At 34.8% G+C, this 15,069-nt stretch overlaps 1 protein-coding gene across 1 annotated transcript in view; it reads left to right on the forward strand.

Annotated features, from left to right (window-relative positions):
- HDAC9 (histone deacetylase 9) overlaps positions 1-15,069 on the forward strand; it is a 472,308-nt gene that overhangs the window by 400,165 nt on the left and 57,074 nt on the right. Inside the window, exon 23 of the mRNA XM_032181790.1 lies at positions 14,041-14,159. Coding sequence (XP_032037681.1) covers positions 14,041-14,159 — 119 coding nt within the window. The remainder of the gene's footprint in view (positions 1-14,040; positions 14,160-15,069) is intronic.

Here is a 15,069-nt window from a genome sequence, read left to right on the forward strand (position 1 = left end):
CAGAGTACTTTTCATTTGTTGTTTTAGTCACTGTTTTTTTCTTAATTTAATTTATTTTTTATTTTTTTTCCCATGATCAGGTCAGAGTTCTCCTTTGGTGATTCAGTGGAATTTAAAGAGAATGGAGTAGAGCCAGAGGGAATATGAAAATATCAGCCTTGGCAGGATCAGCTTATTTTTCAGTACTCTTTGATACTCTTCATTTCTATTGTGGCTTTCTTGGTGAAGAAAGCAGTGCAATGAGGTGGTGGGAAAGCTGGCTTTCTTTTTGTCATAGCAAGTAAGACTTTACCAGTCCTCATTCCACAGTCAAGTCCCTTCAGAGATAACTATTTCCTTCCTGACTCTGTGTTTCCACTTGGATAGTGGAATCCAGGTTGCCAGGATTCCTGGTTGCCAGGAATCCTGGTTGCCAGGATTCTTGGCTTCAGGGCACCAACTGCTGTTTGAGAATGGAGTTAAATTTCTAGATTTACAATTTATATTTCAAGATTTTTAGTAGAAAAAAAAATAAAAAATATTATCTTTTTTAAGGCTATGGCATCAAATTTAAAATATTTGTGCTATTTTGCTATGACATCTTTTTAACACTAGGTAAGTAATACCAAAAATATGATTTATTTAACACTAGATAAGAAAATTCACTGCAAATCACAGGCAATATCTGTCAAGTTTATAGAGCTGGATTAACAATAAGAAAGAAGTCAGTTGCCCAATAAACGAGAAGAAAAACATCAAATTCTAGATATTTGATTAAATTGTTATGCATTCACACAAGTCAGAAAGTGTTGAAATTAAGACTGCAAAATCAAAGTCAACTTACATGACTACATACACAGACTTTTTCTAGCTATCCTCAATATTATAGTAACTTGTCTTTTCCCTTCCCTTCCCTTCCCTTCCCTTCCCTTCCCTTCCCTTCCCTTCCCTTCCCTTCCCTTCCCTTCCCTTCCCTTCCCTTCCCTTCCCTTCCCTTCCCTTCCCTTCCCTTCCCTTCCCTTCCCTTCCCTTCCCTTCCCTTCCCTTCCCTTCCCTTCCCTTCCCTTCCCTTCCCTTCCCTTCCCTTCCCTTCCCTTCCCTTCCCTTCCCTTCCCTTCCCTTCTATCTTACAGAAAGACTATACAAAGATTACAAATTTTAATAAGTAATTTTTTCCTTAGCAGTTCATGCTGAAGGTCTGACAATTTCTTTTTGTTTATGTGCCAGAAGTCTTCTAACCTTTCTTGAAGGGGCCACAACTTAAAAATCTATTGGATCACCTCCCATGTATTAGCAATGATAAAAACTTCCTCCTATTCATTGTAATTGCACAACTCCCTGTGACAGGTTTGGCAATTTTATCTTGGAAGAGTAATTTTAACAAAGAGTAGATGGGAAGGGAGTGCCAAATTTCTCAGCTGGTGTAAAAGTTGTTTTTAAATAAAGGTTGGCAACTGCAAGTGAGGAACTCAAGCAGCAAAAAGATCTTTGCAGAGTTTTGGGGACTGTTGGTAATCCAATGATAACAGCAGGAAAAATGCTGCTTTTGAACTAGTCTACACAGTTTACAAGCTCTTTTGGTAATTTTATATGAGGAATTTAAAATTACAAAAGGATTTCATAAATGAGTGGTAACTCCCTTCTTTTTTTTTGCAGTAAGCACATTAAAGCTAAGTTCATTTGTTCAGAGATAAAAGATTATGAACTTCTAAGTGGGCTGTGGAATACTTGGAAAATGAGTGTTATATCAAATATATTTTGGCTTTGAGAAAAGTTCAAGTTTTGGACGCAATGTAAAATTTAAATTATATGATAGCTAGATACTGTGTGATCCAGATATTAAATCTGGAAAAAGTACTTTTTTTTTTTTTTTTTTTTTTAATGAAGTATATTTGAATGTACTTTTTACTTACATTTATTAAAATATTTTCTGAAACTTCATTGCTATTTTGTGATGTATCCAATCTCAGTTATATTATTTTGGCTGTCACTCAGAGAGGTAAGTGCAACAAAAATAACTCTAGAAGTGGAAACCATGCTTAGGGATGTTTTTGTTGCTAGTTTCAACATTGTAAATTGAGACAGACATTGAAAAAGGGAACTATGTGATTCAGTTCATTCTTACATTTTCTTGAAATTACAATCAATCTCAGTTTCCAAGGCAACTGACTACATGAGGATGGACCAGCCAATAATAGGAAACAGCTTTCTGTTTTATTACTGTAACATATGGTATAAAAAGTCTTTTTAGTTTCATGCTGTTGAGGAGACTATCCAATTTATCATTGCAAATAGGATCCAAAAATGATTAAAAGAGGTGTGAGCGGTTCAGTTTTGTAGCAGAAATCCAGAGACATAAGTTCATGGGGGGAAAGCAAATTCAGATACATCAAAATATAATTTTTAGAGACTCTTTCCAAATCCCAAACTTTATCTTGATTTTTCCTCTGACCTTCCTCAGGGGTCCTGGCAACATGAAGGGTTGGTGTAAGTGGTTGTATTGGCAAATGGATTAACATTGTATCAATATGACTCTCTCAGAATGAGTTGAATTGCCTTTCTGCTGTAAATTACCTTGCACAAATAAAAGGCTTCTTCAGTGTGCACCACTAAAAGAGGTATGAATCACCTAGGACCACAAGGCCTACTACATTTCTTTTTCAGACATCAGATAAAATCTAATAGGGGAAGTGTTAGCTCACTGCAGTGAATGGAAACTTAAGTAAAATATTAAATCATATCGAGTATATCAGCACTTCCATGTTTTGTTTTTCGAATTGAGATTTCAAGTGCCTTGTTATTCACTGTTCCTTCCACCATGAAACATTTACACAGGAGTTAGGGTATTCCCGAGGTATTCCTGAATTCTGTGGTGATACGTTTCACCAAAACGTATTTTATTTCAAAATAAACTTCAACGTTTATTTTTCGGTGCCTTTTTTTTTTTTTTTTTATTGTGTGTGTGTGTGTGTTTTGTTTTTTTCCTCCTTCCAGGTGTGCTTAAGAAAAACTTTTTATTTCACTCAAAATGTATTGGCCTTTTTCTTTTTCTTTGTTCTTTCCTTTTTTTTTTTTTTTTTTTTTTAAGTTTCTCTGAAGCTGGCACTGTATTTCTTGACTATCTCAATTTCTGTTTCAGAGATTGTATAATCCTTTGCTACTTTCATATTTTATTAAGCTTCCTGTTTATGTCATTGATTCCTTAATATTTAAGTTCTTTCCCATGTCAAAAAAAAACAACTTCCTTTTGATTTTCAATATAAATAACATTTTTTTTTCATTCTACTGAAATCTAAAACAAAATTCCTGTTGTTCTAAATGTGTTGTACTGGGCTTTATATTTCCCTAAGCCTTAGTTACCTCCTTCCTTTGACTTCACTCTCCACTTCACATTGTTGGTGTAATTTTCTTGCAGGAGAGTATTTTATATTTTATAATATCAGCCCATCTGATGTTACTCCCTCAACATGGACTGGTACTTTGTCAGTTGAGTCTTTCTAATCACATTAAATTCAGTTAATATGTAAGCACTGACATCTAATTTTCTCTGTCTTTGGGGTCTGTCATATTTTTGTTATTTTGTAGAGCAAAAGTTAATATGAGAAGAGAGGGATAGGGTAATGTAAGAGGGACAGTATCCTTCCCAACTACCCAAAGCCAACAGCAGATCACGTTTCCAACCAAACAGTAGCTGAAACTGCATAAGAAAAAGTTATAGTTTCTAACACTGTGTGGTACACAGTGATTACTGCTTTAGTGGGAACATGTCCCTACTCCCACAAATACCTTCTTTCTTCTTCTCTGAGAATTTTTCAGTATCTGTCTGTTGGGGGGGGGAGGAGAGAGGAGGGGAGAGAGAGGGATAGAAAAGTACTCTTCTCTCACATTACCTGTAAATATTTCCCCTGTTAAAGTTGTATCAGTATGGGTTCCATTAGCTGGCCTTCATCTTAGGTAAAGTGAGAAGACTTGATTCTGTATTATATAAAACCCTGGTGTATAAGAGATGCTGTGTTTTTGGCTGTCAGAATGAAGTCCAGCTGGTCTGTTTAAATGCAAACTAGAATAAGGGGATGGACTAACATGGTCTCAATTCCAATGACAAAGTTATTGCAAGCATGAGACAAATAGGTGTGTATTTACCAATACAGAAGTGTTTGATGCTGTTACTGCCTGTTTCTTTCTGCTTTAGACCAGAGATGCTTCCTAATTTGGTTTGGGTGTAAGAAAATGTCCATATGTTTCTTTTCTATGAGTGTCTGTTGTTCATCAGGAAAAAACAAGAGGAAGTGACATATGTCTGTATATGTCTGAAAGAATACCTCTGAAGAGCTAAAAAAAAAAATAATAAAATAAAGACAGATTAAAAATATGAGGTATTTTCTGAATGTCATTAATTCAATAGTGACAATATAATATATAATAAAATAATAGTGACTATCCAGAAATGTAAAATTTCTATTTAATGATAAGACAGAAAACCACAAGCACAGAAAATACCTTAAAAAGTAGTAGTGAGTATATGGAAAGAAATACCAGGAGATACAAGGAGAAAAAGCATTTGCAAGGGACAATATGTAGAGACCTCTGCGGAAAAAAAAATTAAATAAAACGACTTCATGTGTTTTGTATTCACAACCATGCTGATGAATCCAGCATGCAAAAAAAATATGCATTAGCAAAAGGCTGTTTTTCTGCTAATTTTCATTTAAAAAAGAAAGAAAAAAAATCTCTTTCCGAGCAAACCGCGGTTCCCAGAAATTTAGAAATTTTTGTGGAAAAAATATTTTTTCCAAGAGATTTCTGTATCTTCCATCTACTCAGCCTATTGCTCCCATGAAAAAATATCACCCTTCTATTACATCTCCCCAGGCATTTTGTATAAGATTTACCCTCTGTTCCTCCCTACATCTCCCCACTTTTCTAGGAATTGAAAACTCTTTTAAACCAATCACTGCAGTGATAGCATAAGTGCATTGTTAACACTGCAAACTGAGCTGTAGTTTACTATCAGTAGTATAGTAAATTTTCGGTAGAATTTCTTTATTTGTGCTGATTGCCAGACCATATACCATATGCCCAAACATAGAAGCTTTTCTGATTTTTTTTTTTTGTTAAATGTAAGATTTTAAGTAAATTTTTAGTAGATTTTTAGACCTAGAGACAAACTGAATACTCCAGAGCCCTCTTCTCAGATGCACAAAGGCTCACTTCTCTTTTTAATTTATTCAGAACACCATTGTTTCCCTTTTCCCCAATTTCACCATTCTTGTGGAGTGTAGGCAAAATAGGTCCTACACTATCCTTTCTCTTATACAGTTCTTAGATGGCTAAGGTATTTTAAAGGTGTCAACTATTCTAACAGATATGCTCGAATTTCCTTTTTGTAGACATACTTAATTCTTCAGAGAGAACACCATGTTATCAATCATTTTGTTAACTCTATCAATTCTATGCATTGTGGCAAAAATTTACCTCTGTATTTAGCTATTTCAGTTATTTTAACATTTTTGTCTTCTTAGTAACAATCATTTTGCTATGTAGTAAGATTTACTGGGAACAGTGAACTATTCTAGTAGTATTATGTTAAAGTTTTAAGCAAGTCCAATGACTTCTGTAATAAGATACTATTGAAAGAAATGACTTACTAGAAAAGCAAAATTAAAGTTATTTTGTTATAGCAAATGGCATTACAGTACTGTACTGTACTCAGACTTGATAGAAATGTTTCTAGGCTATGCATTCCAGCCATCTGAATTTTAAAATAGAAATCTTAAAATACCATCAAATGTGACTAATATCTTTATGGCAGAAAAACTTCCGAAGATTTACTTTTTTTACCGTTTTTTTTTTTTTTTTTTTTTTTTTTTTTCCCCATAGAATAAACTAATAACAACTAAAGGACACCAAATTGATTTTTCTGATAGAAACATATTATGTCATGAAAGCTAAACACTTACTGAAATATTGCTTAAGGGTAAAATTTGGATTTGGTAGTGGATTTGGTAGTGGATATGTGTTATCATCATTTCCCTTACCTGTTAGAGTGGCTTTAATAGGAAAAAGACTGAATTAAAATGGTGAAATCCAATACTTACTGCATTTTTCTTTCTCAGTATTGGTGATATTTTAAGCCATTCTCTGCTATAATTTGAAGCTTCATCTTTTTGAACTAGATTTCTATTACCTCCTTCTCATTTATCATCTTGTTGTATAGTTCTTGGAAGCCACATCAGTCCTTTAGCCACCAGCTGGAACTTGGTGCATAAGTTTCATTTATGTTGCACAAGATGGCATGGTACCAACTAGGTTTGTTTGAGGTCTGGAAAAGAAATAAAAAGTAAAAAGATTGCAAGTTTTTCTTTCATACTGCAAAAGCTTCCACAAATAAGATGCTAAATAGACAGAGGAACATATAACAGAAAATGCAGATTTTCTTAGTCAGTCACTGACTTCTTAGTCACTTAGTCATACTTCTGCTGTTTTGGCCTATATATCCATATAACATTTTATATTTGCATACTATATTTGCTGGAAGAATATGGTCCTTCCAAGGAAGCCTCTTCCTTTAAAAATTTAACAATTTGAGGAGGACTTACACCCATAGCTTTTGAGCAAACTTACCTCAATTTTTAACCACTCCTATCACATAATGCATAATAAAAGTTTGGATTTTATTCAGTTCTGAATGTGGACGTAATTGTGCAATGTGTGTATGTATCTGCATTTGCCCATGTCTCTAGAAGTTAGATAATATATTTGATAATGCTATTAATTTTAAGTGAATTTACCAAGCCATAAAGTAATGATTTTCATGCTTTTCATGTTTGTTAACTTTTTCTTATTTCTTTTCTATTTGTACTGTTTCAAAGACTTTGACAGAGGTGTACTGGAGATTAAATGTATAAGAGTCCCTATAATTAAGTTGAAACCATTTTCTAAGTAATAATAACAAATGGAAGTATCAGTAAATATTGTAGACTATTTCTTATGCTTTTTAAGTGTTTAAAATGTTGCAATTCCAGCTGTGATAGAATTTAGAAGACTTGCATGCAAGATGCCAAAATGTTTTTTTTTTTTTTTTTTTTTTTTTTTTTTTGAAAAAAAGGAACCAACAAATAGACTTAGACTCTGAAAATGTCTTCAATAGCCAAAAATAAAGTTCCAGGTGCTTCAAAAATTTTTCATTCAGTGTCACTTAGATACTCCTACAACTGTATCACTTGAAATTACTAACATGGGGCATCTCTGGAAGACCTTAACCTTTTAAACACTTTGGCATGTGCTTAAATTTAGCATCATGCATAAATTCCCCTGAAATGATCATGACTTATAGTAGTCATTCCCCTTGAAGAATAAATGAAAAAGATATTGTATATCTCCAGAGATCAAATAAGGTAACTAAAATAATAGTTGCGACAAGAATATTGACAGTGCTTATAAAAAGTAGAGAAGAAATAATATATTAAAAAAGATGTATAAAAAAGCCAATAAGGGTAAAAGAATAGATGTAAAAAGAAAGCCTACAAAGATAAGAAAAGGTATAAAAGGTATAGTTTAGGAACTGATACAGAAAAAGTCTGCAGGAGTTAGGCATACCCTGGAGGATAAGTCTAGGACAAAATCAGATGACAGTCAGAAAGGAATTTTTGGGGCAAGTTCTCAGGTTTGGTCTTGGTGAACTTGGGCTGACATTAGGACTGGTATAAAGAAATGTTAAGAAAATGTTAAGAAATGTTTAAGCCAAAATTTTAGGGAGACACAGGAGTACAAACTCAATTAATATTACAAATGAAGAAAAAAAAATCTCCAATAGTTGTACAGAAATACTGTGTAGATTTCTGTGAGGATAGACATTACTTGATATTGTGCTACATTAAAACATACGTGCAAACAACACATAAAAATAATAGATACCATAAGTTTCACATACCTATCAGGGTAATCTTTTAAATTCTTTCTGACCTACTCATATCAAGGTGCATTCAACAGCATACATAAACTTGTGTAATTTTAAGGTAGGACAACACAGTGATTGGAGCAATATTTTATTTGCAGGATATGAAACTGAGAAACTCCATATAAACCTATTTATTTATTTATTTCAGATGAGACTGGATCTCTATTTGGTGGCAAACCCCCTACTCTAATAGTAATAATGCATTGTGTATATATATATATATTATATATATATATATATATATATATATTTCTTGCAAACTCTAGGTCTGTTATAACTGGATAAACAAGAGTGCTTTTATAATGTTTTCTAGTAGTTAAAGTAGTTAACTTAGAGTGTTTTATATTTTCTTTCTATTTTTTTTTCCAAGGACTGCTAAGTAATTTATTCATCTTCTACCAGCTCTTAGTTTTAGCTGATTCATCTGTAAAGTGGGTACAAAAAGTGCTTGTGTTAGAGCACTGCGCAATCAGAAACAGCTATACTGATTTATACCAGCTGAATATTTGGGCCTTTCTATTTATTAATGTTCTGAAAGTACTTTGAGATCACTGGATGAAAACACTGGGGGATTTTAGGGAAAGAGCCAATAATTTATGTTACTAAGCTATTCCAATCTGCAGTTTTAGACCACTGTGGATTTTCTTTCTCAGTTACATAGATTACTGTCCTGGGCTGGTTTGCCTCCTTGTTTCCTTTTTAAATTACCAACACAGCAAAAGAATTGTAGCTATTTGCATTAGCTTAATTTTCTTTGGAGATTTCCAGCTCTGTATGATGGTACTTGCAAAGTCATTTTTGGGTTGGGTACTTCTCCACAGTCTCTTCTGGGAGAACAAATGTTTGGGAGCATCCATGTGCTGTAAATGTACAAAAATAGAATGGAAGAATAAAAGGAACAAGATCAAGTAAACAGAGTCCCTTGGTAGAATCTCTTTAATGTCTTGCATCTGATGTTCAGATTGGTGGGGAGGGGAGGATCACATGCTTGATGTTTTCTTTAGGACTACACCCAACTGGAAGCCATCCCTTGGCTTCTCTGCAGACAGCGCCATACCCAAATGGAACATATTAATTCTCCGGGGAAATCTCTTTAGTGGGATAGAAAGGAATCTTTTCAGTTTCCCAGATACATGCGCTGTTCCCAGTACCATCAGGCTTAAAGGAGGACCTGCAATACCTTGGGCTGGAGCACACAGTTGCATTGTAACTGCAAAGTTTAGCATAGATAAATAACTCCTGTGATCCAGCTGCTCAAGCTTTCAGGATCTGACATGTTTATTAATGAAAATGTGACAGAAAAGAAAGAAACAGTCAGCTATGCAAGGTGTCCCTGTAACTCTGCTGTCATCATTAGGTGAATATGGCATACTAAATATTTATGCTTCTATGATTCAGGATCACAGAAAATACATATCTCTTTTATGTGCTTTATTTCCTTTGGAGAAGGGAGTAGAGGAGAGGGTGAGTCATAGTGGAAGAATAAAATTCACTTATTTTCTGACAAAAGCTACTCTCACCTCACTGAAGAAGGATCCTAGCTTTAGCTTCTGCTTGCTGATAACCCCTGCAGACTAACTGGTTTCAAGCAGGAAGCTGACAGCCTGCCAGTCCCCAGTCCGTACCTGTCTGGTGACCTATGGCCAGAAGCCAAATCATACCATGCTGTGGTTATAACTGTTAATAACTGTTCTTACCTAGGTCTGAGTGCAGGCTGACTATCTACCCTTGCAAACCACTTCTGATGAGCAGAGTTTTGACCCTTCACACTGTAACAAATCCCACCAGCTGCAGTCTGACTTCTGAGCATAGAGTTGGTCTGAGGAATTTGGGAAGGTTAACATGAATATCTATTAGTGTATGACCAATGCTAGTTGTATGCCATATTTTTTTTTTTTTTAATCATTTTTTCTGTTATGATCTGATTCAGAGGCTTCTGTTCTTTAGCAATTCAGAAGGGAAGTGCTGTGGTTATTGAGCTCCTGAGGAGGCAGTTGATGGATGATATCTCTTTTGCACACCTTGCAAAGCTCTCCAGATTGTAGATGAGATGGAAAACGAGCAAGATACAGGGTCTGATGCTACTCTACTCCCAGGAAGTAGAGAAGTGTCAGGAGCTGTTCAACCATTCTTAATCTCCTGAAGTAGGAGAAGCCTATGTATGAGGAAGACATGAGCCTTGTGTTGCTTTTAGGTTAAGAAAAGGGATGAGTCTAATGCTTTGTGTAGGCTTTCTTTACAGCTGCCTACCTCAAAATGGTTTTCTATGGACAGATATTCAGGAGTAATGAGGAGGATGAAGCTTGAAAGGTGGCAAATGCCAAAGGGTTTTATTTCTGTCCTGGTGACATTTAGTCCATATTTAAATATTTATCTATATTTATTTATCTATTTGTTTATTTGTTATTTTATTAATTTAATTATTAAATCATCATTATATATAAATAATTATAATTGTACAGTTTACATTTAATTATTAAATTATAAATATTAAAATTTATTGATTTCTTATTAATTGCTTATCTATTTATTTATTTGTCCTTGACAAAGGTTAGAGAGGTCCTATCTATATGAAGTACAAAACAAAATGCGATGTTTTCCAGAGGCATTACGCTGCTTTTTTCTAGGCAGAGGTCTCATATTGGTTAATTAGCAACCTTAAATGCCTGCTGGCTTATGTAGAGGAAGACTGCAGTAGAGATTTAAAGACTAGATGCTTATATGGTCCTCTCTACAATTGAGAGACTTAGAGCTGTTGTCTTTTTCAAAGGCCAAATAGCAGGTTGCTGTGTGAAGGACCACAAATATCCTGAGATGTTTTAGTTGAAGAGCCAAGCTTGCTACTCTATTAAACAGATTACATTTTCCATATTGTGTTTTTAAAGAAAGTGCTTAGAGTTTCTTTTTATTATTAAATCAAGAACAGCACATCCCTCACTATTTGGAGGATAAAAGAGAGACAAGGAGGACATGGGTCTTATGGGCAGATATTAGCTCTTTTAGTATGTTATATGCAAAATAGCAGCTGTAAATTTTTGTCATAATTTGTGAGATAGTGTTATATCAAAAGTAAGGTGTCGTTTTTCTGGTAAAATTTAGCAGACACTTCTGTGTACATTTTTAAAAGATTTTCTTTCTTCTTTTTTTTTTTTTCAGAAAAAAAAAATCCTCTTAGGTCTTATTTTAGTTGCATAAGTTAAGGTAAACAGTAAAAGAACAATGAATTCTGAATGCCACCTATGGTTGTTATCCTTATAACCTTCTCCTTCCTTTAGCTGAGATCCCTGTATAGCCCTTCTGTATGGATTTATCTATATGCTACTGTTTACTGTTTGCTACTGTTAAAGATATCATTAATAATTATGCATGATGCATAGTGTGAAAGACCTGGCTTTCAGTATTTAAAAGTATTTTTGAAAGAAAGTATTTTTGCTGCTTCTAAAAATGAGATTAAGGGTCAAATGCTTTGTTTTGCCCAAGTTATTAAAAAAATGTGCTGACATATTTGTGCTTTGGAGCAAGGCCTTAAAATGTGGTAGATATGTTGTAGATTTTCCCAATATTCCAAATTATTCAGCTTTCAAAAATCTCATTCTGCTTGAGCTTGGTAAGCTTTCTTAGTGCAACTTGAATTTCTAAAGATGCTGTTAGTTCTGAACGCACTTCACTCTCTAACACCCCTGAGCATTGTCTATGATGCACTTAATGGTGCTGCCACTTTTTTTTGACATCAAGAAGAACAGAGCCTGACTTGAATTTGAGGAAATGTGAATGGAGAGGAGGAGGGCAAAAGCTCAAGTGGCTGCAGATAGGGAGGGTTCTCCACAGGATCCCTCCTTCTTTCAGTGCATAAGATATATGGTGCTATGAAGACAGATCAAGATTGCATATCAGCCACAGCCCTCATCAGTAATCAGGATTCTTGCCACATGTGTTGCAGACTTGGGGGAGTTTGGGAAGTATGTGTTGCTTCAGACAGTGAACGTATAATTAGAGTATCAGAAGGTATGTACATAAGAAAGATAAGACGTGGTTGCATAGGAGATCTTTTTCCTGATATTGTTCCCTAACTATGGGGAGGTTAACCTGCAGAAATGTTCAGTCAGTGTAGTGTCTAATGTAATTATTCATCTGTGTACAGTGCGTGTTATATAGTTATACATCATAGAAATATAGAAAGAAAAGACCTAGAAGAGATGTAATCTGACCTTCTGTCTCAAGGCCATATCAGCTTGAGCCTGCGGCAAGCATTATGGATATTTATTTTACTTGTTATTAAAAACTTTAAATACATCAAGACTTTCACTTTTCTTGAACAGTTCATTTAAATGATTATCTACCTTTACCATTTAAAAGCTTTTTCCAGTGCCTGAAATACAGCTTTCATGCTGCAATTGCTTCATGTCTGATCCATGCTATAAATGCAGAGCAGGTTCTTTCCACTTGCAACAGCCATTTACATATTTGTGGACTTTTATCACAGTTACTCTGTTCTGTGAGTCAAATAATTGTATTATTTTTCCACTTAGGTCACATTTTTTTATTATTTTTTTTTCTTTCCTGTTGTTCTCTCAGATTGGGCTAGATCCTTTCTGAAGCGCAATGCTTGATACTAGAATCCACGCTTCAGTACAGGCCTAATGATGACAAGTTAAAAAGGGGATATGTTACAAATTATGATATTTTGTCTGTAGACATTCTTGGTCCAATCTCACTTAAATTATCAAAAATGTGAAATTGCCTCTGTCATTTATTTTCTAACATAAAATTATATACATTGAAATTCTGTATGACCTGTAAGAAATTTTTACTTAGTTTGAATTCTTTTCTCTAACAAGTAAAAAGACCACTTTCCTAATATTAAAAATAACTGAGGAAATCAGAACAAATTAAAGTTCTTAAAATACAGAACAAAGAAACACTGAAAACAAAATAAAAAAATGCTAATAATTTGTTATCAACACGCTTTTTTCACACACACAAAAAAAATTTACTTTTTGACAAAAACATGATACTTTTGGCCTAAATCGATTAAATAATTAGCCTGAGTGATTTGGCCTAAATGATTAAATATTAAGCTAAATAAACACATCGTATGATGCATATGCAAAATTGACCTGCAGATTTTGAGCTGTGTAGACTGATAGTGTTTTCCTTGTTTCAATTAGAGAATTTATTAGTAGATTTGTCTTTTAATGCTAGTGATATCCTCCTGAATTAACACAGATGTTAGAGGCTCACCATCCGTCACACTAGGTGCAAAAGCTGTCCTTATGCTTATGTCAGATAGTCAGCCTGAAAGAGGGCATCCATGAATACGGAACGTAAGGTTTTATCTTCTCCTTCGACTAAAACAAAGTGAATCCCTACTGAAGTTTGTCAAGGAAGGGGTTAAAAAAGTGGAATCATTGTAACTGTGAGGGGCTGAATTATCTTCCTGACACCAGCAGGGGTTGCTGTCACTGGTTTGTGGTTGTCACATTCCTGTTATGCTTGACCTTGGAAAGGCTTGACAACATAGTCTGGGTTTGATTAAGGGAATTTCATGTTTTTCCTTTGCTAGAGTCACCCCCCACCTCGACAAACATTTAAAAATGTTAAGAAAGAAAAAAAAAAAAAAAAGTTTGGAAAGCAAACATTTTCCCAAAAGAAATTTATAGTTCAAATTTACACCAAGTTCGCACTAACTGGAGCAGTCCGGGTTTCCACTCAGGCTTTGAGTGCACTCTGTAAACTATTAGTCACTTCCCTGGAAGAGGCAGCTTTTTATAGGCAGCAGGATAAAACAGGCACAGATGTGTGTGTAATGTTAGAGGCTTTCACATGTACCTGCCTTTCCCGTGCCCTCCCCTCCCTCCCTTCCCCTGCCCCCCCAGATAGTAGAAAAGGAAAAAAGAATGACTAAAGAAAAAAATAATATTTTTTCTTCAGACTTCATTTGGTTTTGGATTGCCACGATGAAGATTGGCTTAATTAAAAGAAAATATGTTTTTGATGTACAAAACCTTGTTGTGCTGTGGATTTTTGAGACTTTGGCAATTTGTAGTTCTTTTAATTTTTAACCAATTGTTTGTTCTTTTTTTTTTTTTTTTACTTTACAGGACTGTGATCATGCCAGCTGCCAATGAGTTTGATCCAGAGATTGTCTTGGTATCAGCAGGATTCGATGCCGTGGAAGGCCACGACTCTCCACTGGGCGGGTATAAAGTCACAGCAAAATGTAGGTACAGTCACAAGGTGCATATTTCTGAATCAGTACTTCTTCTCTTTGGGAACCTTATCTGAAGTCCATGTTACGTCCATAGTTCTATTTTGTGAGATTACAAATGTGTAACAGCGGGCAGGGACTGAGTGGAAATGAACATGTTAGCATTTCTGGCTCACTCCTTTCTGTTCCTTTTGGCATTTTTGTCTCAGCTTTTTAAAGTATTACTTTTCTGGCATTCAAATAACATTTTAGAGGTTTCATGCTTTTCAATAGGCCCCATTTTCCAAATGCTGGAGTAAGTTATTTCTCTTTAAATATATATTGGAGATTTTAAGCATTGGCGGCCTAAGTCCAATCTCATATTGCTGTTTTGTTATTGTAATCTTTTCAGTTTGATGGCATTAATCCTGAATTACATCAGTGTTCATGAAGGCCAAAGTTTTCTAAAAGACTACTCTGTTGGGTTTCAATGTTTGGATGTCCATTTCACTCCTCCAAAAAGTGTGTTCAGGGCAGGGTTTTAGTACTTTCTGAAAGACGGGTCTAACTGACTGGTCTCATATCTAGCACTCCAAAGTCACTAGCTCTTACTGAATTCTGTGGCCAAAATGATCCCGAACCTGAGACATTAAGCATGGGTGAGTAATGTCATAATGCTCTGTACAGTGATGTGCAGTGTAACATTGCTATATATAAATCAGCTTCCATGAGGCAACGCAAAATGGTTTCCTAATGCAGTGCTGTGAATAATTTTCTTCAGTATATACAATTTTTTCAGTATATCTCAAGAAATACCATATTAACATTTGATTAGTTATTAGATATTGATCCCCCTTGCTAATCACAAATTCCCTGGGAAAAGCCTGGAGAAGTCTATGAGATTTAAAGGCATTTAACATGCTGCACAAATGAACTTCAGCTC

Source organism: Aythya fuligula, chromosome 2, assembly GCF_009819795.1.
Source record: "Aythya fuligula isolate bAytFul2 chromosome 2, bAytFul2.pri, whole genome shotgun sequence".
Taxonomy (NCBI): Eukaryota; Metazoa; Chordata; class Aves; order Anseriformes; family Anatidae; genus Aythya; species Aythya fuligula.